Source organism: Gymnogyps californianus, chromosome 10 (assembly GCF_018139145.2).
Source record: "Gymnogyps californianus isolate 813 chromosome 10, ASM1813914v2, whole genome shotgun sequence".
In the NCBI taxonomy this organism is placed as follows: domain Eukaryota; kingdom Metazoa; phylum Chordata; class Aves; order Accipitriformes; family Cathartidae; genus Gymnogyps; species Gymnogyps californianus.
In genome coordinates, this window is record NC_059480.1 from 29,662,234 (window position 1) to 29,679,424 (window position 17,191).

The window sequence follows — 17,191 nt, forward strand, 5'->3', positions numbered from 1 at the left end:
CTTAAGAGGCCACTTTCACACGCAGCTCCCTAACACAGTCATTTCCCTAAAAGAGCACCCGAAAGCAATTAGCTGACACCGAGCAGCAGGGAGCAGTGGGCACGGCTGCCGGCGCCCACTCGCAGGGCCAGCCGGACCCCCGAGCGGGGGGAGCGCAGATCTCTTTGTCGCCCAGCCTCACGCGATGCAAACACTGACGGGCACTTGATCGACGTCGCTGGTGCCGTCACACGTAAGGACAACAAAGAAAGGCTTTACAGCGGCGGGAGGCTGGCGGACACCGTGTGCACAAAGCGGCGCAGCAGCCGATACAGCCTGACAGGAACACGATCGTTTGTCAACAAGCCTTTCTTCCCCCCTCTCTGAAATCAAACATTTAATAACATCAAGATGATCTTCTCACGTTGAGGAACTGCTGTTCCTTTCTCTCCCCAGGCAGCAGCCTCAGACTGCCTCTCGGGAAGAGACAGCAGCAATTCAAAGACCCTTTTCTGCCATTTTATAGTGTTCTCGCACAGCGAGCCGAGTTGGCATTTAGAGCCGAATACAACCTACCACTAGGAGAAAGCTAAAACCAAAAACCAAAACCAAACCTGACAGGAGTGGAGCGAAGCAAACAAAGGATTTCTAACAGGATCAGTTTAATCTTTGTTTCATCCCCTATTTTCAGCAGATTTACTAAATGCTGTTTTCTTTCTGAGAAAAAAACCTCTCCAGAACACCTGTGTGTAAGCAGATCTAACTGTCGCTGTGCGGCAGAGCTCGCACAAAAGACAGCTCCACACAACGAGGTCACAAGCGTTACACGAGAGGGAGAGGCGATGCACAGACACCAGCTCCACGGGAACGCAGAAGTCCTTAGGACTGTCTTATCGGCTTGATTCTCTACTTCTACCATCAGCAGGACATTAACAACTTCAGTCATGTTTCAGATGTCTCCTATTTCACTCCTTGAAAATGAAGTGACAGTTACAGTCTTCCCTCCATAAAAGTTTTAATCAACTATTCATCTGAAGGACTTCTGTTCCGAGGAGTCCCCCAGTTTGTCCCTTTTTACTTACTTTACCAGCTACATCCTTACAGCATAGCTGGAGTGAGCTACTGATCACATTGGAGGAAAATACACTTAGCTACTGAAATATTTTGTTTTCCAATTTGCATGCAATGCTCGTTTCACTAAAGGATTTACAGCAGTATACATGCACGCTTACAGCAGGCCAAGAGCACCAAGCTACAACTGCAGTGAAGATCATTTTAGTGTATTACTTCAATAAGTACTTTTTTATATATATATATATATATATACACACACACACACACACACACACACGTGGCTTTCTTGAACAGTGCTGTGAACTGATGCTTACCAGGAAGGTGTGATGCTCTAAGTTTCTGCAACACGGGACAAGGATGCTTCCTTCAGATCTGAAGACACCAAAACTTGCAGTTTCCAGTGCTGCTTCTTTTGTTTTGTTTTACCTAACACACAAACCTGACCAGAGTTAGACATACACAAGGATAAGATACAGCAGCAAACATTTGCAGGCAACCTGACAAAACAGGTACAGGCTCAAGAGTGAACTGGGCTCCAGCACGCTGGGATGACGACTCAGAGCTGCGCCCATGACGCCTGCCTGGGAAGGCACGCTGTGCAGTTTGCTCTTGTAGGTGTTTCTCAGAAGTAAATTCTTGGTTTCAACACCCCAGCACACAGCCAAATGTTAATTTATATATACCAGTGCAAAACCAAAACCAATAGGGTCACTGACAGCATCAGAATTATGCTTTTCCTAGAATAAAAAAAGTCTGTTGCAAGAGAAGCAGTTATAATTTTGGCATTATTCTATTACTGGCTCACTGAAGTTACCTTTCTCCATTTTGTTAAGGAAAAAAAGTGCTACTGAATTTAGTTACACTGTAACAACATCTACAGCCAAAAAAAATTCAACAAAACTGCATTTAATTTCAGAAAATGTGTTAAAATATATATATTTATACATCAATTTGACACACTGCGTTAGTTTACACAAATGATGGTCTCTCTTGAAACTGTATTTATGAAATGTACATTTTTAATTTAAATACTCAGTATACACTGCACTTAATCTGCATGTTGCATTTATTAAATACATTAAAATCTGCAATGTAACAAAACGTTTTCTGCATACGAAATTCAAAACACCATTTTAAATGAACAAAAGATGGCTCACTTCATTTATTTTTTTGTTTTAAACAACTAGTGCATAGCACACTAGCTCAGCTCCACCAACACCAGCTGTTCTTTCTTTTTTATTTGACATTGTTCACAGACTATTACATATTACAATAAGAGTGCTGGATAAAAACATGAGGTACGAAAGTGGTTCAAAGATTATAGGTCATGCAGATCATGCTAGACAGCAAAGAAAGTTGTGAATGAGAAAACACTAAATAAAAATACATAAAGAATGTGCATTATAAAATAAAAAAACAACCTCAATTACACAGCTTTGCTTCTTTGGTTACAAAGTAGGTTGAACAATTTCACAGCTTTTTATTCCCACCCAAAAAAAAAAATTATACGAAATGTCAAAAAGCAGAGGAATCATGGCAATTTCTCTCTATTAGAAAGTAGAAACAGAAATGAGCAAAGTTTTCTTCATCAAAATAGCCCATCAATTATTTATTATATCACAATAACTGGTGACTACCTGTACAGATGCACTATGGTCTTCATACTTACACTCTATACAAAATTTACATTCAAGCTGGATCTTTACTACTGTAAATAAATACCAAAGGTAAATTGCCATTAGTGTTAGAAATATGCCAGGATTCTTTTGTTCAATTATTGCCTAAACATTTTATCTATGAAACGCAATCCCATCTATCATTTTACTGATACATACATTTATTAAAAAAAAAATTAAAAAAGTTCTGTGACATTGTTCATGTACATTATGAAAATAGCAGCCCTGTAATAAATAAAACAAATAAATGAAACTAATGTAGGCAAATGTTACTTATATCGAAAGAACAGTGGCTCTTAAGATGAATTGTTACTTCTTACCAGATAGCAAGGCTCAAAGTAATCCACGGGAAATGGAAACCTTGGAGAGCCACCAAAGCTCCTAAAGACCTCACTCCTGCACACCAAGCAAATGCATTCTTTGCATTAATAACTCCTTCTACGACTTCCCCTGTGCACTGATGACTTAACGGACACCAACTGCACTTCATGATATACCAGTGAGGGACAGCTCTTGCAGAATGATTGTCTAATACTGAAAAGGCCAAACACACAACAGAAGCATGGCTACTCGCTTTCATATAAAGTGGAAAGAACATCAGTGGCACACAAGGACAGACTGCTCTCAGGTTTTTGTTTTCAAAGGAGGCAAGAAAGCTTTACGCTGAGGAGACATTCGGCTGCTGTGGAGGTTGCGTTGGCTGCGGAGGCTGTGCTATCACTGTTTGCGCTTGTGAAGTGCTACTAGGATTGGCCTGTTGGGTTGAAAGTTGGGATAACTGATCATTGTTTGAAAGAGATTTTAACAGTGCGTTTTCTCGTTCAAGTAAAGAGTTTCTTTCAACTAATTCTTTTATTTGTTCCTTCAGGACTTCCACTTCTTCTCTTACTGCATACATCAAATGGCTTTTCACTAGATCCTGTGAAGAACAAGCTTGTTACACCAAGTGAAAGAACAGTTTCATTCCACTCCAACCCCAGGATTTACTATTTTACTGCTTTCACTGAAGTGGTAAGCCTGGAAAACTAAAGCACTCATCACTAAAAATATATGACTAAATGAGCCTTCAAGAGCAAATAACCTAGCCCTTCTATTCACTGTAAAGCAGCCCTTACATCAAAAGCTTTGTTTCCAGTCACCTCAGTTACACTAAAGACAAGGACTAGAATTGCGTTCCAGCTACTCAGAATGAAAGAATCACCTCTGAAGCTTTGAGCTGGAGGTAGGAGTCTGTGTTACACAATCCCAAGCACTGAGGTGTACGAAAACCAAGAAATAAGAAAGCCTTTAAATCAGCAGAAGCAAAAATCAAACAGATATAACTGAAGCTGAACAAAATGTCAAGGATGGCATAGCATAAGTGCCAATTAAGAAAAACTAGCGATGAACTTTGCTGAAGTAAGATACTTTAAATGCGCTATTTATTTTTAGCACCCCTTTAAGTTCAATCAGCTTGTTCACAGAAATGTGTAGGAAAATTCATTTAAGAACATTTCTGGGCCAACAGTAAAGGCAATCATGGTTTGTGGTCATCCCATAGTTGATACAGAGAATCCTTTTTTCAAATGATGGTCTCAGTCTGACCAAAGGGATGTTACAGACTCACAAAAACACAATACAGTTGGAAACTTATGCTCAATGACGAACCACTAATCCTATTAGAAATAACAACTTATTTTTTTACTTACCATTGCCTGTTCTATTTTGTTGTCAATGGCAACAACACTTGCACCAGATGCACTGTAAATATAAGGAGAAAACTTTGTGAGCATTACTGTATCATTCAATTAAAACTATGCACCCATTGGCACCCGCAGGACTCCTAGAACATGCTTTCACTGAGAGGCTAAAGCTTCAGATTCAAGAATTCAGTACACAATCATGGGGTCGTGTCCCCAACCCTGTATTGCCCGGCACAGAGCCCTTAAGAGACACTGCTCCTTCAGTTTATAATTCCTCAGGCTATGCTTATGACACCCATAACCAGAAAAATGCATCAGAATAAACAGTACATGAACTGCTTTGATTCCTTGCCTCATTTTTCAGCTTTCTTCACTGGGGAAAACAGGGATTCATGGGATATTCATGGGGTCCTTACCCCTAGTTTTATTTCTGCTAAATTGCTTTTATAAAGCATCGAAGAAAAAACTGTTATAATGTTTGTTCTCTGGCTTTACTTGAAGACTACTTTCCAGTTAAAAAGTTCCAGGATCAGCACTGTACTTACAACTTTGCAACTGAGTGGCAGCAGTCAATAGAAGAGCAAGACACGACCAAAGCCCTGAACTCCACGAGCGCAGTTACTTGGTTTCAATGAATTCTCACTGGATCATGTTTAACACCCGAGAAATGCACTGCAGTTAGCTGGTTACAGTTAGGGTCAGTCTCGTCCCAAAGACATACTGGTGCAGAACAGTCCAACCAAACATCTCAGTCATCACTACAAGAACGTGTACTTACTGTGCGAAACAAGATGTTGAACTACATCTTTAAATCCCAGGTTACGGCAATCCAGGCCTTAATATTTTTGGTCTGTTTTCAAGTCACAATACAGGAGCACAAGCCAGTCACTCGCTCGTAACTCTCTGGAGTCGGGCGGCTGGGGGTGTCCCTGTTCTCTCGCAGGCTCTGATCTCCCCGTTTGGAGAGGAGCTGTAGCTCTCCCCAGGAGGTCAGACAGGGCAGCCCGCACTGCCGACTCCAGCAGAGGAACACCCCTACAGCAGCCACAGAATGCTCCAGCCACACACACGCTCTGTCGGTCCCGTCCTCTCCACGTCTGCCCTCCCATACTAGGTCTCGGTGGTCCAATTTTACTCTACAGCTCCGTGTCTGACATAAGACGGCAGTTCTTGGACTATTTACCAGGCCGGCCAGTGATAACTACTGATAATGCTCCCCCAGAGATGGAAGTTGCTATCAGCGGTGTGCAGCTATGTTTAAAAAAGTTAACATACGGGAAAAATGCAAGGTTTGCAGTCTTGCTTGGAAACTCGCCTCTCTGAAAATACATAACACTCACTGAAACCAAGTGTTAAGCAAAAACTACTTAAGGCTTTTTAAAAGAGTACTGGCGATATGCTCAGCAGTATTAGTTACACACGTGAAACAAAGCTAAACTATTGAAAGAATATGACACTATTTAGAGAAATCCATTTTAACAAGTCTCACAAGAATTGGCAGTACCTAGCACCAAGCATTTAGAAGTAGAAGGAATCAGCTTTTCGGACTGAGGGAGTAACAGCCTCTATTTCTAAATTGAACAAAGCCTGTAATCTAAAACAAAAGTGCTAAACACCCATTTCACAAGAAAATTGTTCCAGTGTCTTACTGTCTTCTAAGCCTCTTTCAAGCCATATTCGTGGTAAACCTCCTCAGAATAAAAAGTATTTATAATTCATGACAAGGTTAAGTATTCCTTTCCATCTTGAATTAACATGTTTCAGATCTATCTGAAACTGTCAAAAACATCTGTGTTCAAGAGTCATTGAAATCCCCAACACTGCTCCATGTCCCCGACACAGCCTTTCATGAACACCACTCTAGAAGTCAGGTGAGGCAGCTCTGAAGAGATAAAGAGGAGCAAAATTAAAGGAAACAGCACACTTTGTAGTGGGATCTGCTTCTGCATCTTTACAGCTTAACTATACACCTTTTGTCAATACCTTTCTAGTTAAAACTTGAGACTGGGCCTTTGTTCCTCTATTCCTGTTTCAACTATTTTGCAGTGTGATTATTTAAAAAAATAAAGTCCACTACACCACTCAAAGTTAAGGCATTCGATCAGTTCCATGAAAAAGCCTCTCAAGCAGAAGACAGGCAGTCTTCCCCTTAATCACCTGAAACACTCGTACCTGCATGGCATGCTGCAGAAGCACCTTTCCCATGCTGTACCTTGTGCTCCAAATTCTTGCCTGCCTTTCAAATGAGTGCAGTGTTCACAATGTGGGTGTAAGAACTGTCCCTCCCTGTAACTGTGATCTGAATGCAGCCAGAGAAACTATTCGTCTCCCACCCGTATTTTACACTTAAAGTGATACTAATAGACAGTGCTGAAAGCCATAAGTAGTTTAGACGCTACTTCAATATTCTTCTTGCTCTTATCCCCAGAGCAGCTTGCGCTATTATCAAAGCACTGAGTCAGGATTCCAGACCTGCTCCTTGCACAAATCCTGGTGTCCATCCTGCTCGCCTCCGGCAGACAGAGTCCGGGACCACGCAGACCACCACCCGCCCACCCCAGCAGAATTTCCACGCTGACAGAGCAGCCTTCAGTTAGTCAGATGTGGTTTTATCCTGATGACAGTATTTCACTTCGCTTTCTAAAAGCATATGAGAATTAGATTTTATGCTAGCACAATTCCCATATGTTTCTGTCCTTTATTCATTTCATAGTGCTCCCCTCAACAAATAGCTCCTGTGAGACATTCAGAAGCAGAGTGCTCCAGTGCCAGCTATTCTTATGGTACAGTCCAAATATGCTGCCAAATCTTAAGATTTCATATTTTTCTCAAATCCTTGGCTGTTGATATCAAATATCAGTTTGCATAAAAATATTTTATCCCATGGCTGCAGAATGACATTTATAGATACAATCCAGTCCTTATGAAAAGGCCAGGAAAAAAGAAATCTGTTAAATAAGTCTTTTTGGATGTCATAAGCATTCATCACACTGGAAAGAGTTTGATACATTCTGTGAGTGCACCATCCACTGTATATCCAATGTCTCAACTAGCAAATTCTTGAGTTAGAAGTGGAAAGACACTATCTAGCTCTTATAAAGAAAGACTAACTACTATGCTGTGCTTTTAGACAAAGTTGATTGCTCCAGGAACTACAGAAGTCTGACAATTATTGTCAAAGCTGTAATACATAAACAAAAATCCACATCAAGTAACACAGGACAGTTAAAGAGATGCATTAGGCATATAATACTTTTTTTTGTAACTGCAAACTTCCCGCCCTCCCTTCAAGCTGAGCTTTTGCAGCCAACTAGCTACCATACATACACACTGTAATTTAAGAGAACAATTCAGTTTGACTTGGACCTCCAAGTTAAGGCTACGTAAATGAAGGCTCTGACCAAAAAGGTTATACTGGTATACCAAGATCACTCTGAAGCCCATCAAGTACAAGGCAAGGTTTATAGTCAGCAAAAATGACAAAGATTGCCAAGTACAATTTGCCATTTCCAGGTATGGATGGTAAACCTAACAGTTTTCTACCTTACACACCAGATAGGCAAAACCCTATTTAGTCTGAGAAATCCTCATTTTGATTATTCAAAAAAAATCCTAGTGGCTTAAATGTAATTTTTTCACATTTTACTTTGAAAGATCAAGGGGAAAACTAGATTTTGACTGCTAATAATGCTGCTTAGCTATAGCTCACAAGCAGGTATGCAGTGTTTGGAACAAAGTGTTTTATCAAATACTTGCAGCTTGCACCTCAGAATTCTTTGTGTTGTATTTTAGGTGTATTTCTCCTATACGCCTACAACTCAAGAATAGCATTGTAATTTTTTGTTTCAAATGTCTTGCAAACAGAATGACAGAACTGTCTTGGACAATCATGTACATACAGATTAAGAAAGTGGGAAGAGAACTGGTAAGTCTAAGTACACATTTGATTTCTAATGCATGTTACACAATATACAGCAATGACACTTTCCACAATGCAGCACATTCTTAAAAGCCTCGGTATAATTCTGACTTCATTGCTGCAAAAACCTTTTCCTATGGAGACGTGGTACCCCAAGAGTATGGTAAGATATTATTGGAAAGATATTTCAGTATCATCAACAAGCTGTAATATTTTTGAAGAAGTGTTTCATAGCCCTTTTAGCACAATGTATATCAGTGTACAACTTCATTGAAAATACAGATATTATATAATGACCAAACAAGTGTTCTTTGTAAAGCTTAATTTTGCAGTTCAAGAAAGCTTATTTACTATAGACTATTCCAAAACTTGAACAACACTGTTCACAGAACGGGAAAGTGATTAAAGTGATTAATGGAAAAAAATGAGGATGAGTGGATCAGAAGACAGCAAAAAAGGTTAATGTCTTAACGTTAACTCGTTAATGGTTGGAAGAAAATTTAACCATCAACATCACCTCACATTTGTAGGCACCAAGATCTATTTCAATGGTGAATTCAACCAGCGCCACTGTACTCAGCTTCGTGTTTTCACAATTAATGTCTTTAGATATAACAATCATACTTCTAAGAGACATGTTCTCAACTTCAAAATTGACTTTGAAATCTAGGTAGAAAGACTAGGAATCAAACTTCAAAATAAAGGCATTTGCAGCTTAATTCACTCTGTATGCTTAAAAAAAAAAGTGGTTTATTTTTAAAGATTCCACAGTCCTCAGCAATGTGTGTATTTTATGCCAACATTGGATGCATTAGGAATGAGAGTTATAAACAGCCCTACTTTGGCACTGTCAAGTACTAGACTAGGTAATAGTGTTTCACATTTAAATGAGACTGCAAATCCTACTGACTGGATGATGTAAAGCAATTTTGAAGCTTCAGTCAGTAACAAAAAACATGTTTTGGATTTAGCTGTATTACTGATTATCTGTATACTACTTTCCCAAGGAATTTCTTAGCAGCAAGTCACTCCCCAAGACTGCCAGAATACATGAGTTTTCTTGTTTTTTCTTGCTCTTGGTATTTTAAATTTTATCATCAAGAGTTACTGTACTATTCACCTCGTGCTTTTAGATACGTAAAACCTATCACGCAACATTGCTAATCCTGCAAGAGTGGAAAAGATTGACTGCAGAACAGACTACAAAAGGGTACACCGATGCTAGCAAGAGTCTTGTACCGCAGCCTCTATAAGACAACTCTTCCTTTAAAGCACCATATCTACTTTGCTTTAGGTGAAAGTGGAAAAGATGTTATACACTGCAGCCTCAGACAGACAGCCCTGAACCAAGCGATCTCCCCATGGCTCTTCCAGCTCTTTTCGTTGCTAGTGCTTTAAACCAAACTATCAAGCAACCTTTCTGGAAGGAACAGTAAGATACCTTAAAGTGTTCCCACATTTGTTTTGCTTGCAAGTGAGCTACAAACTAAAACAGTGTGTTAATTTATCCTTTCCCCTCATTGGTTTACTCATTCATGAGCTACTGTAATCACTTAAACAGCCACTCTTCATGTCTTACCACTAGTTGAGCTATTTAGTCCATCCAGAGAAACTTTATCTATTCTTGAAACAGTTAAGACACCTTTAATTAGCCTCCATCCAATTATGAGATTTTATAACAATAGCTTCCCAATACGATCAATTATTTACCCTTGAAAGAGTATCTACACAAGTATTTCAGATTTTCATCCTTGTTCTTTGTCAAAGCCATGTGAGAAAGTTTGAGGCAGTGACTTCGCAGCCTCAGGATTACTGGCAGGTGCCTGGCTTTCCCTGCCATGTCTACTTAAGCTCCACATTAGTCAGCTCCTCTGTCAAACAGAGAAGTACTTGCTTCCATAGGACATTTAAGTTTTCTTCAGTTTTACATGAAACTCTGAAGATCAATTATTCAACACAACATCATAATTGATCTTAGAAGCAACGCATGAGTTCTATAAAAGGCAGAATACGTCTGGGAAAAACCAAGACGTTGTTTGAGTTGAATTGTTTTAGGTTTGCGGGTTTTTTTGACACTGAAGAAAAATGTGGCTCCTTCATAGTTTTGGTATGTTACACTAATGAACCAAACACTCTTCCCTATGCATGAAGACAGTCACATTGCGCACCACTTCCATGAGAATGAAGCATCAAGAAGAAACATGTTAACCACAATACTGACTGGATCAGTGTTACATGAAACGTCAGCCTCGTCCTAAGACTCTTTTTACATTTCACATGGAGTTTTAGACTTTTAATTTCACATCAGAAAAGTTTTACCCCTAAAAGAACCTCCAGATAAGGCTATAATCAAAAAGTGAGATGTGTAACTCTTGACTTTCTCCTGTCTACAGGAAGAGCACCTCATTTAATAGAAAGCCACTGAATAGGGAAATAGAAGTTCGGCAAAATCCATCACATGAAGAGATGCTGTCTAATTCATCACATATTTACATAAGAAGAAAGATGTTTACCAGCAACACTTAGAATACATTTATCTGGGTGCTAATGTGGGGAGAAAATCCACATTTTATGAGTTAATTTATATTGTGAAGGTTTAATGCTTCACACAAAAATGCAATGGAAATTTATGCTTTAAATGCTTTAAATTCAAGTTTACCAACAATGGCTATGTTTTAGGCAAACCCATCTAAAGCTCCTATGGCACTATTACCATACAAAGGCAATCCAGGCACAGAAGAGCAGTCACCCAGACTCACATGAGTATGCCAAGAAGCCATTATTCCCCTTCTTAATCTTCTCAGTAACCGTGCCAGTTGAAAAGAAAGACCCATGAGACTTGTGCCCTTAGCAACACCTATGTGAACACCATGCAGAAAAACATTTGCAGGCTTCCCGCAAATGTGTCAGTAACAACTAGTATTTCACTAATATTTAATGGTTTGAATGTTACCAGCACTCTTCCCTGCCATGGTTAGGGAAAAATAAACAAGTCTCTATTTCACTGGAGCAATTTAGCAATCTTTTACTGTCTATTGCAATAGCATGTGGTTAGCTTTGCTGACTTCAAATGGTCCCAAGAGATGGCTGCTCATAGGAGAACAATCCAGATTTGTTAGAAAAAAAATACTGAAATTACACAGGAAGATTTTCTATTACGTCGACACTAAAGTCTCCTAACTCAAGCCCCTGAGATTCACAAACTACTTCTGAAGGAGCTGCAAAATGTAATTAAAGAGTCTACTGCCAGGAGGCCTAAGATCCTTATGTTTTGCAGTGTGTTAAACCCCCCATTTTGGGTTGGGGAAACAAAGGTATTCTGAGGAAATCAGATGAGCTTATTGTTTTCACAGGAGAGATTTCGCTTTCACAAACCAGAGATCACAAAAAAAAAGCCCCAAACCACTTTATTGTTACCAAGCTACTCAAATCTGAGAACAGATTCCCACCTGGATCAGAGGCCGTCCTGCCTACGCAAAGCGGAGCTACCAGGGCGCCGTCCATCTCCCGTCCTGCTGCTGCCAGGACACACGTCGCTGGCAGAGCCGCACAACTGAGCTCCGCCATACCGCTACCCTGTGAAATGCTCCCCAGAATGGGCTTTACTGGCTATGACCTTGAAGTTCTCTCCATTAGGTTTTCATTGGAAGTTTATTGTTGAAAGCTTTTCAGTTTCAGTTATCTAGTAAAGCAAAACTACATAACGGGATCTTAAGAAAATCTAATAACTGGGGTATAAATGCAAAACCTGCTAAACCATGTCAAAGACTCTGGAATTTGAACCGATTAGAAGTTTAAAACTTGCATCAATCCTGATGAATTTGATTCTATGTTTTTACAAATACTTGTTTTTGCCACAAAGTGTTCAACAGCAAAGATGCAAGATTATTTTAAAAGAAGCCATTTACATTCTTCTACCTGAATTTAATGTTTTTCTATATCCCACGCTTCCAGTGCTTGCTTCAGACACTGTACATAAACCTCAGATTTGTGAAGCCTCAATCTTAATTGTTAATTATTTGATTTTAGTTTTTTTTTTGAATCAGCTTCCTCATCTTAAGAATTATTTCAAGTTGAGGCATGAAAATAGAGAAACAGATGAAGGCTAGACCTTAAAGTGAGCTTTTGGTCTACGTATCAAATTTGTATTCAAAGCTCTGAGGTTTTTTTCAGTTAAATAATGAAGTCCTTGGAACCTAAATACCAACTCTGTCCTATAAATACAGGAAAGTGGCATCATCCAGAGCTTAAAGCAAAAATGCAAATTTGTCCAAGTTTCCGCTAGAAAAGGAAGACGTGCTTTTGAAACTTAGCCTAATGCTAGCACTTCAGCAATAATAATAATAAAAAAGAGCAGGATGCATTAGCATTACTTTTAACCATCAGTGTTGTACAGTACACAAATTGTTGCCAAGCAAACTTTAAAGGATTCAGTTAAGCTTTGCAAGTTGAAAAGCCTCTCAAGTCAAATACAGCCAGTACAATGATGAAATAGTTATCAATACTTCAGTAGCCAAACAAAATTTATATTCTACAGAGCTTGTTAAGCAGAAGTATTGTGACAAGCCAGAGCATCACAAGGCATGAAGTCACATAATCACTAGGACTTCAACTTAATGCTGACAAAAAACCCCCTTCAAAATCATTACCGTGCGGGAAATAAACAGTTTGCAGCTACTGATGAATTAGTAATGCATCTCTGACAAGTCATAGCCGTAGCAGATATGACTTTGTTGCACTTCATTGCAGTTTCTCGCCATGAGTTCAATGCTAACTTAGATCATCTTCGTCCTCATATCTTGTCACGGTTCACGTTTGTTCCTCATCTAGCTTTACTTAAGCAGAATGAAAGCAAGCCAGAAAGCTTCCTTTCCTGGTTTTGAGACCAAAAGATTTTAACTTTGTTATATTTAAACACAATTTTGGCATTCTCACAACTTTTCTGATATAGGACTCAATAGCCACAATGCCAAAAAGTTTCCTTTTTTGGAAAAGGAAGCTGTAAATATTTTAGTGAAGGTCAGCTAGTAGCTGACTAGCATTAAACTCTTTCAGCTTACACATTATGTACAATACATGCATAATGGAAGGAGGAAGAAAAAAAATGTCATGTTATGTATTTTAGACTTATTTAGTTTTAAGTTTCAGTGTGAATACTTCACTTCCATGACTGCTTTCAGACCTTCAGGCTGCAGAAGCCCAATATGAAGCTCTAAACACAAGCAGCAGTTCTGTGCAAACAAAAATGCCGAGAAACTCGCATAGAGCAAAGCTGTTCATGCATACCTCAGCACGTATGCATTCCATACTTAAGCATTCATACCTATCCCAGAAGGTCTTTGACTCACGTAACTTGTTGAAATGGAACGCTTGGTAGAATGCAGTTGACGGATTCCTATGAGATCCAAGAATCAAACAGACATATTGAAAATGGGTACGTAATAAAAATACTAACTCTCTTATTCAACCTGCATTACAAAGTACATTAGCTGTCCAGACAGGTTAAGTTTATGTCCAAAAGTTTACAGACTTCACAGAATGCCTAAAGAATAGTTTAATGACTGAAAGGCCTTACTGTTTCTATGGGTTTCCATTAAGGACATACTGATTCAAAAAGAAAAAGTAATCCTCGAGCCCCATAGATTTTCATGCTACTTCAAGTTGCTACTGTAAAAAGACGACTGTAAAGCTATTAATGAAACATCTCATGTCATGCTGACAATCTTGTATAGGTAAGCTGTATACCACTCTAATGCTATACATACCCAAATTCAAAAGATACCTTTCACATTTTTCATATTTTACAAAATGTCTCTGCAAACAGCACCCACTATTTCTAGTCTACTTAGCACCCTACTTTATATTCAAAACACACGAGTTCTCCAAGGGGACCTAGAAGTCGGAGCTAAATATGCCACATTCAAGCTATGACAGATTAAGTTACAACTGAAAACCGGATCAAGTTAAAGTTGAAAAGTGGAATCTAAAATATTGCTAACTTTGTATGTGGTTGTCAGTCATCCTCATGCTTCCCCTTCTTGATGTCCGATAGGGCAACTGTTGTTTGGAGGTGCTTTGCCAAGCAGTAAATCGGAATGCTCTAGCTACCACCCTGGGTCTCACAAGCCTTCAGCACAGGCTCCAGTAACCTTGCTGAAAACCGGACACTACGGCACAAATTCCGTCATCAGTGCCAAACCCCTGAGACAGCCTGACCCTCCTCATTCAGCGCGCATTTGCCCCACAGATAGCAACTATACCAAGAGTGTAATTTGAAGATCTTAATTCTCCAAAGTCTCATCTGAACACTTACTGTTTATAAGATACTGGAAAAAGCACAAAGTCAAAATTCTCTACTGCTAGTGGCTGTATCAGAGCATTATACTTAAGCTTAGAAACTCCTTTTATCAACACCGCAGTTCAACCTTACATTGGTATAGCTATACCAGCCCTAGAAGAGAATGCAACAGCTTAGCTGAAAAATCTTCAGAAAAGCTAGTATTAGTTCAAATTCCTTTTAAAGCTAGTTTTAAAACTAGAAGTTTATACTAACATTAGAAGCACAGCCGCCCATCTCTTTTCTAAGTTTACAGCAAGAATACTTCTTAAAACAAATGTCTTCAAGTTATTTAATTATTTCCATTTAAGTACAATTACTGTATAGTTGAAATCATAGAACAAAACAAACAAACAAAAAAATCACAGAAGCAGCACCATAACAAAACACTATCTAAAGTAATTTGATTCCCATGGCAGGTGTATACCAAAAGCCTCACAAGGATAACGATATTTGTGCATCAGCAACGATCAGGAATCACTTGTTTGAAGTCTTTGTCACTCCTTCTCCCACCTTCACAGCTCTACCCCTCAAAAAAAATATTCCATGTGAGTCTGGAATTTAGCTTAAAACCTGCTACAGAAGTTGCTTGATCAAGCTGATAAATATCATGCTCTTATGTTGGTACTATTTATGTTTTCATAAGAAGTACTGCACACTTGAGCGACAACTAAATACAACTAATTATAGGAAGAGCAACACAATAGCTAAAGGACATTTGAGGGATACAGGGACTTAACATATGGAAAGCAATTGGCATGTGCTGATCAAGAGAGCATTCCTTTGTTGAAGGGAAGGACGGGGCCCAAGTTCTTCTTTCTAGTTTAGTCGTCTGTGAGGAGTATGTAAAAAGTCTCTTCCTCAGAAAGTGACTGTAAATAGAAAGCCATTTAACTTCCAAGATAAATTTACTTGCAGCATATAAAACCCTGTTGCTATTGTTAGGTATAAAAAGTTATGGTTTATAACCACACAGCATGTATTTCATACGGTCTATTTTTATACTGATACCCTATATGCTATATATTCTTGTACTATTCTTAAGCAAGTATCTGGAAAGGTATGAAAAAGTTTTCCTTGTTAAATTCCCATTTGTACCCCCCGCTGTTGAAATTGCTTTTGCATTACTTCAGACAATTAAGAGAACATCTTCTACTCCATAGCTATGTTTTAGCAAGATGTTAATTGGGGGGGTGCTACCTAAACAGGAAAAGCAAATCTACAAAGGTAACATTAATGCTGCCTAACGCGCAGGTCTGAACTAATACCACTGAGTTTCAGACTGTTGAGGCATCTATTTTTAACCACAGTCAAAGGTTAGAGAATTACCAAAAACTCCTTTCAGTTTGCAGAAACAATTGAGGAAACAGCTTACAGAAGTAGTATAATCTAGCCTGTTGCTGCTGTGTCATAGCCGAAACACCAGAATTCCTTCTGACACTGCCTTAACTGAATGTAGGGACAGCCTGGACCAGAAAAGCAGATTCCTCAGGTCCCCTCCCCAGCAGACAGCCGGGTCCGAGAGGTCAAGACTCAGTCCCAGTTGTTGGCCGATTGACACAGCGGAGCCAACAACCAGCCTGAAAGGGGATGTCCCTGATGCTGAACCAGAGAACGAGAGCCCCCCTCCTCTTCCACAGGAGGTACTTCCACACCAGGCACTTCTCTTCCTCAGTCTCTGGTGAAAGAGAACAGGTATTCCCAAGGATAGAGAGGCTCGATTCAGTCCCAGAGACCATGACAGACAACTAGCTTCGCACGTTTCAACATTCAAACTGTACCTCGATTGGTAAAAAATGCCTCCATGTCTCTATAAAGAAGTCCTACAACACATACCGTATTTATTTCCTCTAAAAGCTCACAAACTTCAATATTCACAACACACTCTGATGTTGTGGTTTCTAACAACGGTTTTCATGCAATAGAAATTTGATCTAAAGGATGAGAATTTACACAGTTCTCTGAATATTTGAAACTTCAACCTGTCCCTTTAAAAGGGAAGTGCAAACCACATCCAAAGTCTCACCTCATATTCAAAAGAGTATCCTCCCACTGCCACTAATCAGGACAAGCATATGCCAAATACAAACTTTATTCTAGAGAGCTCTGCTTCGCTAGAAATCATGCCCATGAAAGTTGGCAAGTTTTCAAGCATACAGATAAACGCCTTTTAGTTTAAATAATGATCCTGGCTTTGGAAGTGCTGGGTATCAGTTTGGCATACAGAGGCTGCTGAACAGATGCCTTTTTTCCAGCTACTGCCTTTGAAGGAGGAATAGTAACATCGTTGTTCGTGACATAGCTGAAGCTAGTTTCAATCTTCAAACTACTGACCAACATCAGCAATTAAGGGCAACAAGAAGAGGAACACATGAAGAATACCACACTTTCCCCCCCGCCCCAAGGTGGCAAAATAAAAAATTCACACTAGACCACCTCAGACAGTTCTCTCTCAATATCACTGACTATTGTTTTCATTACCTTTGAGAAAAGGAATGATTCAGAAGATTAATAAGGCCTAAGC

The 17,191-nt window shown here is 39.4% G+C and overlaps 1 protein-coding gene across 1 annotated transcript in view; it reads right to left on the bottom strand.

Moving 5' to 3' along the window:
- Positions 1-2,101: 2,101 nt before the first annotated feature.
- The window catches only part of TSC22D2 (TSC22 domain family member 2), a 31,296-nt gene continuing 16,206 nt past the window's right edge, over positions 2,102-17,191 (bottom strand). Inside the window, 3 exon segments of the mRNA XM_050902761.1 lie at positions 2,102-3,648; positions 4,418-4,469; positions 13,654-13,725. Coding sequence (XP_050758718.1) covers positions 3,388-3,648; positions 4,418-4,469; positions 13,654-13,725 — 385 coding nt within the window. The 3' untranslated portion in view covers positions 2,102-3,387.